Genomic DNA, 20,808 nt, shown 5'->3' with positions numbered 1-20,808 from the left:
ACCTAGCCCAGTCCTCCAGGAAGGAGGCTTTTGAATAAGTAGAAATGGCACCAGAGGAAATAGCTGGCCCCAGATGTCCCCTGGGGTCCCAGGGCAAGACTGGCCGTGGTGATTGAAGGGTCCTCAGGACCCACACTTGGGCCAGGAGAGATTCTGCAAGTGTTCCAGAAGGAAAGGCAGATGATACCTCAGGGCTGCCTACTCGGCTGGAGGGAGGTGTCTGCCAGCACGGCAGGAGACCGTCAGCACCGCACTTCTAGGAACCTTCAGTGCCCCTTGCCACTCTCAGGCCCATTCGTTTGCTCTGCCCCCAGATCCCAGCCTCAGCCTTCAGCTTGGTGACCAAGGACGGGCAGCCCGTGCGCTACGACATGGAGGTGCCAGACTCGGGCATCGACCTGCAGTGCACCCTGGCCCCTGATGGCAGCTTCGCCTGGAGCTGGAGGGTCAAGCATGGCCAGCTGGAGAACAGGCCCTAACCAGCCTTCCACCACTGGCTCCATTCGGCCAGAAGCGACCTTCCTTCTCGGTGCTCAGCGCTGCCCCTGAGACACAGGCTCAGCCTGCCTGCTCCCAGGGGTCTGCCAGCTTGTGGCTGAGCGGTGGGACCAGGGGCTGGCAGCAGTAAGGTGGGGCTAGCAGAACACCTCCCAGGATCTCCCACCTGTGTCCTTCCTGAGCCCACATGAGGAGGAGGAGGAGGAAGACAGGAGGCCTCTTCCCATGGGGAACAAAGAGGGTCTTCTCTGCCTTGGTCCTGACAAGCTGGCCTGACCCATTAGGATCAGTGACCACTTGCTGGCAGTCAGGGGAGAGTGGCTTCCGGCCCAGGTCCCAGAGAGGTGGGCGAGCCCCTCCCTCGGGTTCCAGGCAGGTATGAGCATCTAATGACCTACCCCCAGGCCCAGTACAGGACTGGGGCAGTAGGTGTGCCTACCCTTGGGTTAATGGAGGGGGCCCTCTGACGCCCTTGGCCGGCCTTGCCTGGCCATCAGCCCCCCTTCTATCTCTAGGTGTTTTTCAGACCAGGTCAGGGAGGGAGGAATGCCTGACACTGGGGGTCTCCCTGGGAGAAAACACCACACTTCTCAGGGAGCCGCAACCCAGGCCCTGAACTGAGCTCAGCTTCGGCCAAGGACCAGAGAAGGCGTTCAAGTGACATGGTTCTCAGTCCCTAAGCACATGCCCCTTTGCTGCTGGCCACGAGTCTTCCCCAGAGCAACAGGCCCCGAGCCCCAACCGCAGGCCCAGCACCGCCCCTGCCCAGATGGCACTCAGCTCCCTCATCTGTAGTAGTGAAGGGCGACATGAGACCTACCTGACGGGAACCGTCTGAGGACAGAGCACGATAGACTCGAGAGAAGTCAGCAGACGCAGGTGCTACTGTTACCCAGGCCACAGCTCTCAACAGCCTCACATGAGCTTCCCGAGACACTCACTGGTCCTGCTGCCCCTGGTCTCGGGGGCACTGCCAGCTGCACTTTGCACTCTGATGACCTCAAGCACTTTCATGGCTGCCCTCCAGGAGGGCAGGCCAGCGGTTCTGCATGAGCACAAGCAGGCCAGGAGATGGGTGAAGGGACTCAGCTCTTGACCCTTCTCCATGCGTGTGACCCCTCAAACCTCCTTCAGGTTTCTTTAAGGTGAGCGCCCCCTACCATCACCCCAACCCAGCCTCTTCTTTCCGGGGGAGCTGATTAGCACTCATGTAGCATTAATCAACTGTGAATTGTTGTGGGGTGAGGGGATGTCCCCTGAGATTCCATCTGGGGAGAAGCTCATCCCCCCGTTTTGCCACGGTGGCCTCTGCCCAGCTCTCCACATTGAGCCATGCTGCTCCCCAGGGAGAGACCCCCGGCCCCCCCGTGCATGAAGAACTGCAGCCTTGGTCCTGCAGAGTTGAGACGGTAGAGAACTCCTCGTAGGCAATAAAGTTTGAGGTAATAAGTGTGTTTGGGCCACGGTTGTCTCCACTCGCGCCTGCCTGTGTGCTGAACCTCACATCCTGACAGCAGCCTCCTTGTGCCTTCTTGGTGGGACCTTGTCAAGTCTTGCCCCATAGGCAAGGACTGTTCTCAGCCCTTGAATGGGGCTGCTTTTCCCACCACTCCTCCCAGTTGGTGCTTCCAGTTCCGCCTCTGAGCTATCCATTCAGACCAGTTAGGCAAGATCCCCCACCCGGTGACAGCAGGGAAGTCCCTGGCAGAACACTGCCAGGCTGAGGGGAGGCGGAGGAGGATGTCGAGCCTGGGCACTGACCCAGCAGGGATAGGTGGGGGCAGACCACATGCCCAGAACAAAGACATCCCCCCGCACCTCCCCACCACTCCTCTGTCCCTGAGGCCTGGCTTCCTGGGAACTGAACTGGGAGTGAGCCTGCACTCCCAGCCCTTCCAGCCACCCGTGTCTGCAGGTGATCAGAGATGACTTTCCCAAAGTCGGTTCCCTGGTGGTGGGGGAGGACCTGTCTGAGGATGGATGCCACCAGCACACAGGGTGCCTTATCTAATCCAGCTCTGCACCCCAAAGCTGTGTCCCAGTGTGTGTGCACTGGATACACGTGCACAACTTGGGGTAAAGGTGGCAGGTTCAGCAGGTTCTTGGAGGGTCCTGGGCGCACAGAAGGGGCAGCGGCCTTGTGCCAGTGTGCCCAGGGCAGGTGCAAAGTTCAGCCTAGCAGACCCCAGGCTTACAGGTCACCGCCCTCCACCAATCTGGGCCTGCTGCAGAGAGCAGGGCCGCCCCATGTCTCCAGGAGAGGGGCATCCGGCTGGCTGCGGGGCGAGGTGGGGCAGCCCACTCCGGAAGATGCCCCCCAACCGCCAAGCCCACCCACTCGCCGGGATCGTGAGCGCTGTTCCCTGCCCGCAGGGGTCGCGGCAGGGATGTCACAGAGGCGGCGACATCACAGACGCCGGCGCCCCCGGCATCTCCACCGCCCTCCACAGCCCGCCACCAAAGAGCGCACTGGAGGCGGAGGGGTTAGCAGCCACCAGCCCGCTCCCCGTCTCCCAGACAGAGCCTCGGTCAGCATGGGGGTGACAGGTGGGAGCGGGCGGGCGCGCGGCGAGGCGGGGCCGGGCGCGGAGGGACGGCCGGGGCGGGGCCGGGCGGGGAAAGTTAAAGTGAGGGGCGGGGCTCCGGGGGCGGGGATTGGCCGGGGCCCCTGCCTGGCGCCTGAAAGGAAGGTCGACCCAGGCCAAAACCCTCGCGATCCCAGCGAGGATGAGGGGCGGTGCTACCCTGACCACCACACCCACCCAGCGTTGGCCCTGCGCGGTGCACAAGCGTGTGTGTACACACGTGCACACCGAGGGGTGGAGGCTGCAGACCCGGCGGGTTCTTGGAGGGCTTCAGGGTACCCAGAAAGAGCAGTGGCCCTGTGCCCAGAAACGACACATGAATTATCCCAAACTGCCGAGAACCACCCCCAAATCAAATCAAGTTGTTCCTGGTTGATGCTTGGAGTTTGTGCAAGGAAAAGCAATCTGCTTCAACAGATGTTTACTGAGCGCATCCGTTGTGCTTTGCACTCTTCTCCGTACCAGCAAGCAAAGATGTTTGCCCCTCAGGGCCCTGGATCTCCCAGGTTTCTAATAATGGGGGCTCAGATCCCCCCTCCCCCGAAATGGAGGCTTTCTTCTCAAGACCTTCTCTCCCAGGAGGACATAGGCCAGCCTTCAAAACGTGCCAAGAACCAACTACCAGAGAGCAGCTTCCCGCCCCCACCCCCACCCCCGCGCCGTCCCAAATGCCTAAGGCAAACAAATTGATGCAAACAACTTAAATAACTCCTGCAACATTTACTGCAACCCCTTCAGGACTTACTCTTTTTTCTTTTTTTTTTCTTTTTTTTTTTTAATCTCAGCAGAGAACTATTTTATTTTATAAATTTATTTATAAATCTACTTATAAATTTATTTATTTATTTATGGCTACGTTGGATCTTCATTGCTGTGCGCGGGCTTTCAGCGAGCAGGAGCTACTCTTCGTTGGGGCGCGCGGGCTTCTCATTGCGGTGGCTTCTCTTTGTTGTGGAGCACGGGCTCTAGATGCGTGGGCTTCAGTAGTTGTGGCACGCGAGCTCAGTAGTTGTGGCTCACGGTCTCAGTTGCTCCGCGGCATGTGGGATCTTCCCAGACCAGGGCTCAAACCCGTGTCCCCTGCACTGGCAGGCAGATTCTTAACCACTGCACCACCAGGGAAGTCCTATTTTAGTTTTTAATTGTATAGTTGATTTACAATGTCATATTAGTTTCAGGTGTACAGCACAGTAATTGTTATATATATATTTCTTTTCAGGTCCTTTTCCCTTATAGGCTATTACAAAATGTTGAGTATACTTCCCTGTGCTATACAGTGAGTCCTTGTTGGTTATCTATTTTAATATATAGTAGTGTGTATATGCTATCCCTACCCCCCCGCCCCCACTTTCCCTTTGGTAACCATAAGTTTGTTTTCCGTGCCTGTGAGTCTCTTTCTAGTTTGTAAATAAGTTTGTTTGTATCTTTTTTTTTAGATTCCACATATAAGCGATATCATATGATATTTGTCTTTCTTTGTCTCTCTTACTTCACTTAGTATGATAATCTCTAGGTCCATCCATGTTGCTGCAAGTGGCATTATTTCAGCATTTTTAATGGCTGAGTAATATTCCATTGTGTGTGTGTGCGTGTGTGTGTGTGTGTGTGTATACCACATCTTCTTTATCCATTCATCTGTCCATGGATATTTAGGTTGCTTCCATGCGTTGGCTATTGTAAATAGTGCTGCAGTGAACATTGGGGTGCATGTATCTTTTTGAATTAGAGTTTTCTCCAGATATATGCCCAGGAGTGGGATTGCAGGATCATATGGTAACTCTATTTTTAGTTTTTTAAGGGACCTCCATACTGTTCTCCATAGTGAGAACATTCCCACCAACAGTATAGGAGGGTTTCTTTTTCTCCGCACCCTCTCTAGCATTTATTATTTGTAAGGGCTTAGCATTGTGCTAGGCCCTGAGTCTGATGAGTTAACTAAAAATTAAAATGTAGGTTGGATAGCTAGGATTATCACTGAGATGACGACAATGGAGATTTGGGCTGTCAGGCATGGGTAGGATTTTGTCAGGAGAGAGACTTTCTGAGTATCAGAAATAGCCTGTGCAAAGGCACTGGGGCACAAAAGACCCTGCCATGCTCCAGGGTGTCTTGGGCTTGGGGCAAGGCAAGGAACTAGATACCAGGAGATGAAAAAGGAAGGCAGAGGTCAGACCATGCAGGATCTTTGAGGCCACCCTAGAGTCTAGACGTGAGCAGAGGCAGGGGTGAAGCAGCAGGCTCACTCTGCAGTCATTGAGATGCCCAGTGGGGATGGGGGTGGGGGGACATGGTTCAGTGGTCCATCTAGAGGCCTAAAGAAATTTCAGACAGCACAATGGTTAGCACCACAGGGTTTGGAACCAGTCCGACTTGTGTTCAGGTCATGGTACTGCTCTTAAGAGCTGTGTGACTTGTGCAAGCTTCCTCATCTGTAAGGGGAGAGTCGCGGCCACCTGTGCATAGAGTGGCTCTGAAGATCGACTGTGTGCAAAGCACTCAGAATTGAGTTTTGAGAGGTAGTGAGTCCTGGGTTTGTGTTGACTTTGGTGTCAGAAGAGAAGGTCAGTAACAGCAGTGGTGGGAAAGCCAGAAGCTGGGGAAGTGAGACGGTCACAAATGACCCAGGTCTCTAATTGGGGTGATAGGATGAAGGATGAATCAGGCAGAGAAGGTTATCGAGAGATGAGAGATTGGAAAGGAAGACAGGTCAGACACGCAGAACCGTGTTGGCCAGGCTAGAGTCTGGACACCAGGGTGTGAAGTTGAGGTCAGAAATGGGGGATAAACCGCAGGGTTCGGCAGGGTGAGAGGGATAAGGAAACCATATTTTTGCACAGACTTTTGCTAAGCATCCACGTTATATCTGACTCTCTGTAGAGGATCAGAGATTCAAAGTGAGAAGCCCACGCACCCGACCCACCTCTAACTGAGGGTCAGAAAGAAGCTGTGTGCTTAGATAGAAGTCCGCAGGGGTGGGGTGGGGTGGGGGCAACTGGACGAGGAGTCCCTAGCTCTGCACCTCGAGGTAGAATCTGGGAGGTCTTCAGGAAGAGGCGAATCCTGAGCAACGTCACAATAGGAAACAGGGGAATTCCAGGCTTTGACAAAGAATCCGTAGTGTTTTGGACAAGGTGAAGTTGAGGCCCCCTGAAGGAGAAATGTGTAATCAGTGATTGCAGTTTGAGTCTAGAACTCAGGAGAAGTGAGAGTAAGAAATAGAGATTGGAGGGTCTCCTGCAGTCACAGCCACAGGCTTGAATGCTCCAAGGGGGCAGAGACTGTGTATGTTCATCACTATCTCCTCCGCCCCTAGCACAGTGCCTGGCCAGTACCTGGGGCTCAACATTTTCTTTTAACTTTATCATAGAAATATATGCATGTGGTTAAATAGTACTGAAGAGGTTATTCAGTGATGAGAAACAAGAATCCCCTATACCACACACCCCCAGCCTCACTCCTCAGAGCAACCACTCTTGTTTCATGTGAACAGTTTTTCTGCCTAGTTACCTTCTTATCTCTCTACAAGCTCACAGGCTTTTTCTTGGTTTATCAGCTCTAGACATTACCACTTTCTTGCTCTAATGGCACCACCCTCCCCCATCCTCCCAACTTCAATTGTTTTTAGATATGCTGATAGCTTTTGTAAATTTAATATACTTATATCTTTATTTTTTCATCAACTTTAGAGAATATCTTTTGACAACACACATAGTAAGATGAAGTTTGTAGTGACCCTACCTTTCCCTTCAGCTTTCCTCCCTGCCTTACACCTCCCAAAGCCTCTAACCTGTATTTCTGTTTTTTTAATATCAAGGTTGGTAACATTCATATTGTCCCATAACCATAATTATGTTTTCCAAATTTTGTTTATATATTGATTCTAAAAGTTGAAAGTTAATAAGCAGGATTTACCTTATTGTGACTACATAACAACTGTTCACTGCAGGGCCAGAAAAGGTACCACAACTACCTTTTCTTTCTCATACAGCTTTTTGTTTTTCCTGGAGTTTTTAGTGGCCTTTTCCTTGTACTCTTTGTTTTCTTCAACCTCTACATCTAGCCAACTACATTGTCAGGTCTTCTTTATTTCAGAGACCTACTGCCCAGGATCCTCTATTCTCCTGCACAAATGTGTACTGGTTGTAGGCCTCTATACAGTTAACATCTGGGACTTAGCTTCTTTCCGGGGGTGGACACATTATTTCATTCCTGACTCTCTTGTTTTACACCTTTATTTTGCTTTAGCACATCCTCAAATAACTCCCCCCCCTCAAAAAAAAAAGAGGAGGTAAATTTTCTGAGTTTTCCATGGCTGAATTGATAGTTGGGCTGGATATAGAATTCTAGGTTAAAAACCATTTTCCTCAGAAATTTTAAAGACAAGCTTTGTTGCTAACTCTGCTGCCAGTATGATTCTCCTCCCCTTGTAGGTGACTTGTTTTTCCACTTAGAAACATTTAGGAATCCTTTGTTCTTGGTGCAATGAACTTTTACAACAAAGATCTTTTGACATCTGTAGTGCTGGGCATTCAGTAAACACTTTTAAGCCAATGACATCCTTCAGCTCAGGGAAATATTGATTTCTCTTTTCTTCTCCATGTTCTCCATTCTTTCTGAATCCCCTTTCTGTAACCCAGAATTAGATTTCCTTTTAACTTTATTTTATTTATTTATTTTTGGCTGCATTGGGTCTTCATTGCTGCACGTGGGCTTTCTCTAGGTGCGATGAGTGGAGGGCTGCTCTTCATTGCGGTGTGCGGGCTTCTCATTGCAGTGGCTTCTGTTGTTGTGGAGCACAGGCTCTAGGTACGTGGGCTTCAGTAGTTGTGCCTCGCAGGCTGTAGAGCGCAGGCTCAGTAGTTGTGGCACACGGGCTTAGTTGCTCTGCAGCATGTGGGATCTTCCCAGACCAGGGCTCAAGCCCGTGTCCCCTGCATTGGCGGGCAGATTCCTAACCACTGCGCCACCAGGGAAGCCCTAGATTTCCTTTTGATCCTTTTCTCTCACATTGTCTTGATATTTTGGTTCTACTTTCTAGGAATATTCTCTGTATTTTATTTTCCAATTCTGTTTGCCAAAAAGCTCTTTCTTTTCTTAATTCTTTTAAAATAGTATCCTGTTCTTGTTTTCTGGATGCAATATATATTGTTGAATATCTTCATTTCTGAATCTCTGAAGATGATCAGAATTTTTAAGTTTCCTTCAGTTTCTCAAATTACCTCTCGTACTCTGGAGTGATTTTTTCTCTTGGTCTGTCACTCCTATGTTAGCAGTTTTCTCAAATGCCTGGTGATGCTTGGTTGTTCATGTGTAATAGTGAAATCATAAAAAGCTGTTTGGGAACCTATGACTTCAGGAGCCTATTGCCTGGCAGATGTCACTTTAGGGTGACCAGACAGGAATCAGACATATCTCTGGCTGGTTCAAGAAGACCAACAGGGCTTCCCTGGTGGCGCAGTGGCTGAAAGCCCGCCTGCCGATGCAGGGGACATGGGTTCGTGCCCTGGTCTGGGAAGATCCCACATGCCGCGGAGTGCCTGGGCCCGTGAGCCATGGCCGCTGAGCCTGCGCGTCCGGAGCCTGTGTTCCGCAACGGGAGAGGCCACAACAGTGAGAGGCCCTCGTACCACAAAAAAAAAAAAAAAAAAGAAGACCAACAAAATTGATAAATCTCCAGCCAAAATGAACAAGAAAAAAAGAAAGACAAAAATTACTAGCATGAGGAATGAAAGAGGTGACATCACTACAGATTCTTTAGATATGAAAAAGATAACAAGGGAATATTAGGAAGAAATTGTGCCAATAAATTTGACAACTTAGGTGAAATAGATAAATTCCTTTAAAAAAAAATTACAAACTCCAAAAGCTGACTCAAGAAGAATAGATAATCTGGGGATGGATAGTGTTGGTTGCATAACAATGTGAATGTACTTAATGCCACTGAACTGTATACCTAGAAATAGTTTTAAAAGGGCAATTTATGCTATGTATATTTTACCACAATAAAAAAGAAGAAATAGATAGGCTAAATAGCCCTGTATCTATTTTTGAAAGTTGAATTTGTAATTAAAAATCTTCACACAAGGAAACTCCAAGCCCAGGTCCACAAGCTTCATTTGTGATTTCTACCAAAAATAAGAAGAAATAATATCAATTTTACACAATCTGTTTCAGAAAATTGAAGAGGGGATACTTCTCAACTCATTCTATGAGGCCAGCGTATCAAAACCTAACAAAGACATAATAAGAAAAGATAATTACACACCAATATACCTCGTGAACATGTATGTGAAAATCCTTTTTGAAAGTTAGCAAATCAAATTCAACGACGTATAAAAAGATAATACATCATGATCAAATGAGATTTGTCCCAGGAATGCAAGATTGAGTTAACATCTAAAAAAATCAATTTAGGGCTTCCCTGGTGGCACAGTGGTTAAGAATCCGCCTGCCAATGCAGGGGACATGGGTTTGAGCCCTGGTCCGGGAAGACCCCACATGCCGCGGAGCAACTAAGCCCATACGCCACAACTACTGAGCCCACATGCCACAACTACTGAAGCCCGCACGCCTAGAGCCTGTGCTCCTCAACAAGAGAAGCCACTGCAATGAGAAGCCCACGCACCACAACGAAGAGTAGCCCCCACTCACCGCAACTAGAGAAAGCCCGCATGCGGCAATGAAGACCCAACACAGCCATAAATAAATAAATAAATAAAAATTTTTTTAAATCTATTTATTTCACCATAAACAAATTATAAAAGAATTATTAACAGAATAATATGTAACATATGTTAACATAATATATGCTATATATAACTTATATAATATATTAACAGAATATAAAAGAAAAACCATATGATAATCTCAATAAATTCAGAAAAAGCATCAGATAAAATCCAACATCCCTTCCTCTTTAAAAATTAAGTAAACTAGGAAAAGAAGGGAACTTCCTCAACCTGATAAAGGGCATCTATGAGAAAAATTATAACATTATACTTCGTGGTGAAATACTGAATGCTTTCCCCCTAAGCTCAGGAGCAAAGCAAGGATGTCCACTCTCAATTCTCTTCAACATTTTACTGGAGATGATTCTCAGTGCAATAAGTCAAGAAAAGGAAATTAGAGACATCCAGGTTGGGAACGAAGAAGTAAGACTGTTGAGTCACGAACATTATTGTTTACATAGAAAACCCTATGGAATCTAAAAAAAGTTACTAGAACTAATAAGATTTTAGGATGGTTACAGGATATGAGATCAATACATCTCTATATAATAGCAACCCAAAATTGGAAATTGAAATGATTTCACGCACTACAGAATGTCACTTGAATCCCTAATAGAACATCCCCAAGTTGGGTACAGAGGCCCCAAGTTGAATCAACCTCAGACTTTTGCTTCCATCCCCCAGTGCTGCAATGAGGTTTACACCATAATAATTTCTCCCCTTCTATCCATATCCAGTTGTTGTTTATGGAAGGGTTAAGGCTGCAGGTGTTGATTAAATTTCCCAGGGAAACTTTGTAAAGCAAGCAAAAGAAGGCTCTGACGTCAGAAGCCTGAGGAACAGCAGCACTTGGGGCAGGTAGAATTGCAGAGGAAGCGAGACGTGGGGAGAAAGCCAAGGGATGGTCGAAGGAAGCATGGTGGTCAAGGAGGTGATGGGTTCCGAAGAGACCACTGAGCCCACCACTGTGAGTACACTGTCCCTGGTGTACTCTTAGCCCAGCACTCTGGATACCAGGCCCAGGCTGAACATGGAGGAAGCCAAATCCCAGGAACAACACCAGCCATTCAAGGACACTCTCCAGCCTCTACATCTCTAGGGAGAGGCCACAGTACATTCTAATCCTTCTGGTCTAATCCCGGGAGCAATCCTTCTCAGCCAGAGCCAAGGCTGTCACTTCCTGCCACACTCCAGGCTCGTAGGGACTCAGTTTGCCCATTGCCATGATGGCCCCACCAACAACTTCTATCCAGTCCGCTGGGGAGCAGAGAATGGGACAGCCTGGTGGCTCCTATCCCCAAAAGATGAAAAAGAAGCTTCGGCAATAAAAGATACAAGCTTCCAGGAAGGGGGCTGGGGCGGGGTGGGGGGGCTCCCCCAAGGAGTCAGTCTCTCCTGCAGAGGATGACTGGAGCTCATCAGTAACCAGACGGGTGTCAGCATCACCTCAAATTAAGCACCTGGGGTGAGAACTCTGGCCCAGAGTTGGAGATGGATGACCCCAGGGTGTGAGGGTGTGAGAAGCCAGGGGAAGAGAGGACAGATTTCAGGGCAGGAGAGGCCAGGGTTAAAGTGAATGGCAAATCTGAAGCCTGGCCAGAGAGAGTGGAGAAAGGGGGCAGAGGGGCAGGAATGGAGAAAGGTGAAGTTCATCTGGGGTGTGATGGGGAACCCCACACAGTTGTAGGCTCCAGGGTAGGACGGCATGCGGGACAGGGGAGCAAAGAGTTTCTTGAGTGAAATCTGCATTCAGGTCCTGACTTCCTGAATGATCAGCTGAAGGACTTTGGGCAAGTGAACCTCTTCTCATTTTCTGTGTTGATTCAATGAGCGGAAGCATGTAAAGTGCTCCTCACAATACCTGGGCTAGAAGCCCTCAGTGAACGGAAGTGACCGCGGTTAGTATTCGCCCTAATGGAGGACGGTGATGGATCACGGAAGGTGGAGGGAGCAGACGTGGAGGATAGGGCTGGTGACCCTGGCGAGGATGGGCAAGGGGACGGCACATGGGCTTAGGTGAGGGACAGGGAGGGAGGGGGTGGCTGGAGCAGCACCTCCAGCCCGGACTCCAGAACCCCTCGGGGACTGTCCCCGCCTGCAGCTCCCCTGCCCTCACCTCCTTCTCCCTGCCAGGTGCCAATGGATTTCCCTGCTGTGACAAGGAGTCAGTGGACATTGTGGATACACAGTGAGAACTAGTCCCCCCCCATCATCGTAGGACCTCTCCCCAACCCTCCAAGATCACCAGCCCTCACCAGCTGCCATGGCTGTGAGGTTTTCATGTGTACCCACCCAGGATCTCCCTCTATCTTGCCCGTTTCCAAAATCTCCCCAAGGGCAGCATCCAGGCCAAAAGGCAGCAGGGGGTGGGGGTCCTATCCTCCTCTGCTTCTGCCCCCAGCCCCTGACGTTCGAGGAGGACTGAGGGGTGGTGGGACACACCCAAGACATGGATGGGACCTGACCCCTTAGAGCTGCCTTTCTCTGAGGACAGCTGTCCAAGGGAAGGGTGGGCAGTTGCCTAAGGAAGGAGAGGGGTCACAGTGGCTGAGCACTGAAGGCGACGGCCAAGATGATGGCAAAATACCAACAGGAACCAAGGGCACCCTCCATATACACCCCTGCATTTCCAAGCTGAGAGCGGGCAGGTCCCAGAGAGGGCGTTGCTCTGGGCTTTTCTTTCTGGGCTTTTCTTTCAGGGAGCCGCTTTCAAGGGCACTGGCTCACTGGGATGCTGGATTAAAATGAAGATTCCTGGGCCTCACCTCCAACCAACTGTATCCCTCTTTTGCGGGTGGCAGGGGGCAACTTGGCCAGCTCTCTGGGCACTTCCAGAACTCACTGAAGTTTGAGAATGAGTCTGGAATTTTTGGTGGGAGTGGGCACAGACAGGGGAGTGAGCTGAGGGCATTTTGCCAGCTCGTGTACAAGGCAGGGGGCCTTAAGGGCTCCAGACACCGTCCCCTGAAGCCACCCCATGGAGCCCTGTCACCCACTCTGTCTCCTTCTGTCTTAGGGGTGGCATAAACCAAAACCAGTTCCAGCCAGTACAAGAGGAAGATGACATGGAGGTAACAATGGGCAGCATCACATCTTATGGGGAGGTGGGAGTCCATGGGCAGAGCTCTTTGGGGCCTGTCTTCTCTAAAGCCCGACCAGCCCCTACCCTGGACAATTCTGGGACCCTGGCGCCAGGCCAGTGTCAGCACAAGTGCGTACACCCGCCCTCACCAACTGCCCACACCGCCTCCCTGCCCTAGGCAGGTCACTTGGAAGAGGCAAGTGTGGGAAAGGAAGTGAGAAGAAGCGCGAGGGGGGCAGGGCAGGGAATGGGTGTCGGGGAGGATTTTGTGGGGGCAGGCGCCTCCTCAGCTTTCTGTTGAAACCTTTCAGCTGGAGAAAGAATTGCTAGAGCTGGAGTTCCCAGACAAAGAGGTCCCGCGCCTAGACCCAGAACTGGAGCCAGAACCGAAGCCCAAGCCTTTCCCGCAGCCAGAGATGCGCCCGGTTGTCATGCTCCAGCCCGCGGCCAAGCTGGACACAGAGCCCAAGGTGAAGGTGGTTAACTTGGAACCCTTCAGTGAAGACCCTGAGCCGCAGGGGTATAAGACAGAGTCACTCCACCCCTACATAGAAGGGCTAATGCAGCGGGACATCAGCCAATGGAGTATGAGGTCAAACTCCAGCTACCTGAGTACCACAGAGGAGGACCCGCTATCCACCGACCACCGCTCTATCTGTGTGCAGACCTCCAAACACCTCTTCTGGGCAGACGAGTCCGTCCAGGCCTCAGAACACAGCCTGCAACAGGCGATCAGCACGCAGCCCATCAAGGAGAGCACAAAAGAGACTGCCTGCCACCCAGACCAGCCGTCGGCCCCCAAGGACACTGTGTGCTCCCAGAAGCAGAGCCAGGCCCCCAGTGCCCAGCCCGCTCTTCCAGACAAAGGCTCCCAGCAGCCTCCAAGCCCCCAGCCGTCCCCCTCCCCACAAACCATCGGCCTGGCAGAGCTGATCAACCTCGCATCTTCCCTGGCCATGGCCTCCTCCAGCAGGATGGACTTGCCCAATTCGGGGCATGTGATCAAAGCCCCACTCCAGATGGCCATGACGCTTTCCACAGAGCCCACTGTGGATCACACTGCCCAGCCCACTGTGGACGAGCCAGAGCAGGAAAACCTCACTCGGGAGGCGCTAGAGAAGCCACCAGAGGAACCACTAGAAACCAGGGAGCTGCAGGATGCTTCAAAGCAGGAAGACAAGCACTTCCCTCACCCTTACCTTGATTTCAGCAAGCCAGGGTTCAAGAGGGCCACCATTGAAGGGGAGGTGAAGTTTCTCCAGCCCCCAAACGTGTCCCCTCAGCCGCAAGGAGCTGAGAAAGAGTAAGTGAGGCTGGCCCAAAGCTCCCCCAGGAGGGGGCCGTGCTATGATGTGCAGGTGGCCCCATTCCTCACACAGCCAGGTGGGGGTGGGGACAGTGGAATGAGGGACTGGCTGGGGGATGGGTGGGCTGTGATGTCTCAACCTCAAGACCTCAGCCTGCTCCAGGGCAGGGACAAGGACCTGGGTTCAAAGAGGGAACTAGAATATCGTCCTAGCGTTAGGAGGCTTCTCACCCAGAGCACAGACAGCCTCACCCTCACTGGAAATGCTCAGGCTAGTATCTTCCCTATTGAGAACCCGATGGCCCCAGCTCTGGGCCCAGGACACCTCCATCAAGCCAGGAATGAGGAAATGGGGTTCCCCAGCACCCCGTGCTTCCTGGTGTTGAATGCACACAACAGAACACCAGCCGCCCACCCGCGTGGCAGGAAGAGGCCCTCTTAGCCCCAGGGCCTTCCTCGGAGAGGCCTCTGGGCTCACCCCTCTCTTTTGACCTTCCCACCAAGGCCCAAGTGACACTCTCTCTCTCTCTCTTGCGTTGCAGTTCGGGAGGGGGTCCATTATTGCTGAAAATCCATTTTAAGCTGTCGTCCCCCACTTCCCCAGAGAAGACTAGACAAAACCAGTAAAGCCTACAGTGCTGGCCCCCGGCTCAGACATTTTGTGCAAATGCTCCTGGACCAGTGAACTCCTCTGGCTGCAGCATCCTGGTCTCGGTTTTTTTAGGGATGCCACCCCCACTGTAGCTACCCCGGCAGCCCCTGCCCCCTGAGGGCTCTGCCAGCCCTGTTTTGTGCCTACTCACTCCCCATGGGTGGTCCCACTTCCCCTGCACCCAGCCGGACCTCCCAGCCAGCAGCAGACTTGTGACTAGGGGAGGCCTCAGTGGTGCCCTTTCTGAGGCTTCTGTTTCTTAGATGTAAAAGGGGGCACGTTGGGATCGCCTGAGGCGAGAGCCTGCTGGGGGTGGGGCTGGGCAGGTGAGAAGGCTTCTGGAAGGAGTTCTTCCTGCTTCTCTCCATGGGGAAGGCCTGGCATGGGAAAGGGGTAGTGTCCAGGGCTTGAAGGAGGGCAAGAATGAAGCTAAAGGATTGGTCCTCCAGGCGCCACCGCCTTGAGTCCGAGGTACCTCCAGCGTAGGGGAGAGCCCACACACACACACACACACCCCAGCAGCTGACCAGCATGTTACACACACAGATATTCACATGACATAGCCACATGCAGACCGAGGAAGCATGGTCCACACGTGCCGTGCACACAGGCACACACAAACACAGTACCTGTGACCCAGACATATGCACACAAACGCACAAGCCTCCCCACGGCGGGGGAGGACAGGCAATGTGGAGAAGCTTCTGGAAGAGGAGGTGGCAGCAAAGGAGGGAAGAGAACTTGGAGTGCAGGGATGGACATGGGCAGGAAGAGGGAAGTTGGGGAGGAAGAGAAGGGGAGGCAGCATCGAGGCTTGGGACCTGGTGAGCCCTGAGACCTACTCTGGGCCAAGGCTCCCGATGCAGTGAAATCTCCACCTTGCAGATCCTCAGAATCCTGCCCCACCTTGAGACGGGGCTGAGGAGGGAGGTGCCCAGGGCCTGGGAGAATGGGACTAGGAAGGGGTGAGCAGTTAAGAATGGGCCAGGGCCAGAGAAGGGGGCAGGAGGCTGGAAGGAAGGATGAAGAGACCCGGAGGTGAGTGTCTGGCTGTTGGGATGCATCTTCCCAAAGTATTTTGTTAATGTGGTTTGTAGGTTTGCATCGTTTGGAGGAAGGGCCCCTGCCCTCCCGGGGGTCCTGGGGTAAGGTGGGCCACAGCCCCAACTTGGCTAGATCCCACCCTCCCACGCCTTGACTTGGGGCCTCTGGGGCCTGCTTCTCCCCTGGGCCTCAGCCATCCTGTTAGCTTCCAAGTGGAGTCACAAATTTACATGCCTTAAGGGAGGCAGAAACACAAAAGACGAAAACTGCAGGTTCCCCAGCAGAGAGGCGCAGGCCAGTGGTGAGGGAGAAGGGCCCCCATGCCAAAAGTTAAGATCCACCCAGAAGCCAGCTTGGGGACTGTGGACCTGGGACACTGGACCGGCCTCCAAGCCCGTGACTGCCCTTCACGCAGCAGGGGACGGAAGGCCAAGGTATCACCATCGGCAAAGAGAACGTCCAGGTGACGAGGGCAGGGGGAAGGTCCGCCACTCCTCCAAGCTACTGCCCCTGGAATCCCCCAGGGAGAGGACTGTGGCTGCAGGCTGGCGGGGGCGGCGCGGGTCCTGGGAGGGGAAGCTGTGCACCCACAGGTCTGGTCTCAGGTCCCCTGGAGTCTAGCACTCAAGTGGGCTGGGCCCTTCGGCCCTGTCTTCTCCCCACCTCCAAGGCCTCCACAGAAGCCTCAAAGACTGCTCACGTGAGACCCAGGAGAGGAGCAGGCCGGGAGGACGCAGGGGAGGAGGCTGCAGCAGCGCGTACCCTACTGACCCAGACAGAAGCAGCAGCGGCCACAGCCACGGGCTGAACAGCCCTCCCAGGGGGCAAGGGAGTTCAAGGGCCTTGTGGCCACCCATACAATACAGACAGGCCCAAGTGCTGGGTCTGAGAAGTGAGAGCAGGGACTGAGGCCAGGCCTGGGGTGCTGGGTTTGGGGAAAGGCCTGCCTGGCCCTGGCATCTCTCTGCAGCAGGTACAAAAGCCTTTCCAGTCTCATTCCCACTAGGCGGCTTTGCAGACAAGAACCTGCTGCCCCTGACACCCGGGCAGCTGGCAGGTGAGGGCCTCAGGGCTGGGAGCAGGGAGGAAAACTAGGGGGTGCTCAGAGGAGAATACAATGGAGTTGCCTGCCCAGAGGCTGGGGACACAGTGAGAAACCAGTGATTGTATTGTAACCTCTCCATGCCAGCCTAATTCGCTCATCTCTGCAATCCCAGGGCTTGTTGCTGTGTGTGTGTGTGTGTGTGTGAAGGAGGGAAGGAGGGATGGGATTGGTGGATAGCAAGGTATTTGGATGGTGGATGGATGGATGGTGGATGGACAAACAGGATGAAAGGAAGAAGGGAAACTGGGAGAAAGGATGGAAAACAAGAATCTGAGGTCCCTGCCCTGCTGGGGTTTGGAGCTGTGGGAGTAGGGGTAGAAGGAATCATTTCTACATTTGGGGGAGCCAATGTCCCTGCAAAGATCATGCCCTGATACTGGCAGGGGCCCCTCAAAGCAGAATTGTTCTATTCATCATCAATAATTTGCAGTGCCTCTAGGTCCATCCACCTCATTACAAATAGCTCAATTTCGTTTCTTTTTATGGCTGAGTAATATTCCATTGTAGACCTAGAGTCTGTCATACAGAGTTAAGTAAGTCAGAAAGAGAAAGACAAATACCGTATGCTAACACATATATATGGAATTTATGGGAAAAAAATGTCATGAAGAACCTAGGGGTAAGACAGGAATAAAGACACAGACCTACTGGAGAACGGACTTGAGGATATGGGGAGGGGGAAGGGTGAGCTGTGACAGGGCGAGAGAGAGGCATGGACATATACACACTAACAAACGTAAGGTAGATAGCTAGTGGGAAGCAGCCGCATGGCACAGGGATATCGGTTCAGTGCTTTGTGACCACCTGGAGGGGTGGGATAGGGAGGGTGGGAGGGAGGGAGACACAAGAGGGAAGAGATATGGGAACATATGTATATGTATAACTGATTCACTTTGTTATAAAGCAGAAACTAACACACCATTGTAAAGCAATTATACCCCAATAAAGATGTTAAAATAATAATAATAATAATTTGCAGTGCCTACTACAGGCCAGGTGCCAGCAGGGCTCCTGGAGCCTCTCGGCATCGTAGCTCTAGAGCCAGACTGCCCGAGTCCAAAGCCCAGCAGTGCCCCTACTGGTGGTGTGGCCTTGGACATGAGTTATTTTGTTGTTTGTTTTTGTTGTTGTTTGGGCTTTTTTTTCATAGGATCACTAGAATGATTTAATATTTATAGGTCCTTAGAATTGCAACAGATATACAGTAACATAGGGGTTAGCAAGCTACAAGTCTTGGACCAGGTCCAGCATTTGACCTCTTTTTGTACTGCCTGTGAACTGAGAATGGTCATTGCATGTTTTTTATGTTACATATATTTTATCTATTTATTTTTTTAACATCTTTATTGGAGTATAATTGCTTTACAATGTTGTGTTAGTTTCTGCTGTACAACAAAGTGAATCAGCTATATGTACATATAAAAAATATGGAACGCTTCATGAATTTGCGTGTCATCCTTGCACAGGGGCCATGCTAATCTTCTCTGTATCATTCCAATTTTAGTATATGTGCTGCCGAAGCGAGCATGTTGTCGTTGTCTTTAAAATATTTATTTATTTAATTGGCTGCACCGGGTCTTAGTGGCGGCACGCGGGATCTTCGTTGCCACGTACGGGAATCTTCATTGCAGCATGCGGGATCTTTAGCTGCAGCATGCAGGATCTAGTTCCCTGACCAGGGATCGAACCTGGGCCCTGAGTTCAATTTCTGGACATGAGAATTGAATGGACATTTAACAAGTGCCAACACACTGCAGCCACTGTTCTCCATTAAGTTACAATGCACAGGGGGTTGGTGAACCCAAGTCCTCAGTCCCATCTGAGCTAGAGTGGGTGAATCTCAGGGTTCCTGTGCCTGTGGTTCACCTTGCCCACCTGCCCGCCTCCCCACCCTCAGCATTCCAGGATGTCTTCAAACTGTTCAGCTCCAGCCCGACAGGCACCATGGACACGCGCAGCAGAAAGCTGCCCAGTGCCATGTGGGTGTCCAGCTAAGCCCGCAGGAGATGTGTGAGGTTCTATGGCAGGCAGACTTGGATGGTGGGTGACCCTGTCTCTGCCCTCCTGTCCTCTCCCGCCTCTAGCCCTGAAGAACGCCTCCCTTGCCCACAAAATCCTGGGCCTGGTCCTATTCTAAAGTTCCCTCTTCCAGGAAGCCTGCCCTGATCAACACGCCTATCCCGGATCCCCTAAACATTCCTGTTGTGATAATCATCCTGACTTGGGGCTCCCAAGGGCAAGGGCTATTTCTCCCCCACTCAACCTGGGACAACGCTTGGCCAGAGGCAGGACTGGATGCTCTATGCCTCGAACTGCTGGCAAGCCCCTAACACGTATGCAGAGTAGGGCTTTGGCGGGGTGGGAACCTACAGCACCCCCTCCTCTCTCTCTTCCCAGGTGATGGAACCGTAAGCTTCAAAGACTTCCTGGGTGTCCTCACTGACAGCCACCGACTCGCTCAGTGCTTGGGTGAGGGGCAAGGCTGGTAGGGCAGGAGTGGACCTGGCCAGGGGGAGGCTCTTCCTTACCTGTCCCCATGTTCTCTGGCCCTAGGCAAGGTGAGGAACAGCCGGGTCTGTGATCCCCAGGGCTTGCAAACGCTCTTCTTAGAGACGCTGTTCAAGCTGATGAGTCTGGGCTTTGTGCCCTTCAAGCCGGTACAGGAGGTGATGAGGTGGGCACAACTGGACCCAGCTTCAGGGCCCAAGATGGGGGAAGCAGACTCTGCCCCTGCAGGAGTCCCCAGATGTCCCTGGCCCAGAGACGGGAGCCCTGAATTCTGGGTCAGTTTCCTGGGCCCCAACTTGCCCCCAGACCAAAGTGGCTTTCTGTCCTGCTTTGGTTTCCCCACCGGTGAGATGGAGAGGACTGGGGGAGGCGGGGGAGGCGCTGTCTGAGGTGGCTACCCACTTTCCTCCTTCAAGCCCCTACTCCAAGAAGCAGCGGTCTCTGCGGCTGAACTCGAACTGGAAGGGCGGGTCCGGCGGCCACGGCCGCACCTCGCGCTCTCAGGCGGGCCTCGCGATCTTTTGCCAGGCCGCGCACCTTAGCGGCCTTTCCAGGGCCGAGCTGGCGTGCTCGCTGCACGGACTGCACAAAGCGGGTGCGCCCCGGGCTGGGCGGGGACCTGCGGGACTGGGGACTCTCTCTCGGGACCCGCTCTCAGAACTGGCCGCTCCTTTTCCTCCTACCGGCTTCCTCGCCCCAGGTGCGCGCAGCGCCTACTCCCAGATATTTAACCTGAACGGGCGGACGCAGTCAGAATTCCACACGCGGAACCGAACCCCGCGCCCAGACGTCCGACTTCCCAAGTCCTACCAGCCCAGCCAACCCAAGCGCCGGCCCAACCGTGGGCGGCTCAGCGAAGGTGAAAGTCGAAAGAGGCAGGGCCAGCGGGCGGGGCCGGTTCCTGCAGATAAGGGGCGGGCCATGTGAGGGGCGGGGCAGACAGACGGGGAGGGGCGGGGCAGGCGAAGAGTGGAAGAACTCCAAGAAATTGGGCCCTGACTGGCGGAGATGCAATAAATCACTCAAGGGCGCGACTAAGGATACGGCGGGGCATAAGAAAACGAGGCCGGGGACCCAGGTAGGAGGCGGGACTGACGGAAATGGGGCGGGGCCGGCAGAAAGGTGGACTGAGGTGGAGCTAACCCTGCGTCTCTAACCCGAGCAGCAGGCTTGACCCTCTGCACGCCCCCTCCGCGCTTCCGCAGGGTTCGTGGGCCAGACGCTAGGGAATACGCGCCCTTCGAAGCTGGCTCCCTCCCCTCCAACTCTAGTGCAGAAGCAGCCCTTCTCCCCCTCTCCA

General features: G+C 52.7%; 3 protein-coding genes and 1 non-coding gene across 5 annotated transcripts in view; 3 read left to right on the top strand and 1 right to left on the bottom strand.

The window, feature by feature from the left end:
• MAP3K14 (mitogen-activated protein kinase kinase kinase 14) overlaps positions 1–1,946 on the top strand; it is a 43,362-nt gene extending 41,416 nt beyond the window's left edge. For both annotated transcript variants that reach the window (XM_032615362.1, XM_032615363.1), the window contains one exon: positions 315–1,946. In XM_032615362.1, coding sequence (XP_032471253.1) covers positions 315–479 — 165 coding nt within the window. In that variant the 3' untranslated portion in view covers positions 480–1,946. The remainder of the gene's footprint in view (positions 1–314) is intronic.
• A 460-nt stretch (positions 1,947–2,406) lies between these two features.
• SPATA32 (spermatogenesis associated 32) lies at positions 2,407–14,826 on the top strand. Its single transcript, XM_032617489.1, has 5 exons — positions 2,407–3,045; positions 11,945–11,999; positions 12,828–12,882; positions 13,205–14,196; positions 14,742–14,826. The coding sequence occupies exons 1-5, from the start codon at positions 2,424–2,426 to the stop codon at positions 14,824–14,826; spliced, it is 1,809 nt and encodes a 602-aa protein (XP_032473380.1). The 5' UTR covers positions 2,407–2,423.
• Positions 14,827–15,873: 1,047 nt separating this feature from the next.
• LOC116746193 (EF-hand calcium-binding domain-containing protein 3-like) lies at positions 15,874–20,435 on the top strand. Its single transcript, XM_032617488.1, is given in 8 exon segments — positions 15,874–15,889; positions 16,902–16,952; positions 18,898–18,957; positions 18,960–19,040; positions 19,398–19,469; positions 19,554–19,674; positions 19,925–20,103; positions 20,209–20,435. Coding segments are annotated over 8 exon segments (807 nt in total).
• Positions 18,422–18,528, bottom strand: LOC116746542. Its single transcript, XR_004347793.1, has one exon. It is a non-coding gene; the product is annotated as a U6 spliceosomal RNA (small nuclear RNA).
• Positions 20,436–20,808: the final 373 nt, after the last annotated feature.

Source organism: Phocoena sinus, chromosome 20 (genome assembly GCF_008692025.1).
Source record: "Phocoena sinus isolate mPhoSin1 chromosome 20, mPhoSin1.pri, whole genome shotgun sequence".
Taxonomy (NCBI): Eukaryota; Metazoa; Chordata; class Mammalia; order Artiodactyla; family Phocoenidae; genus Phocoena; species Phocoena sinus.
Note: the sequence above shows the minus strand (reverse complement) of the source record. Positions and strands in the feature narration are given on the sequence as shown.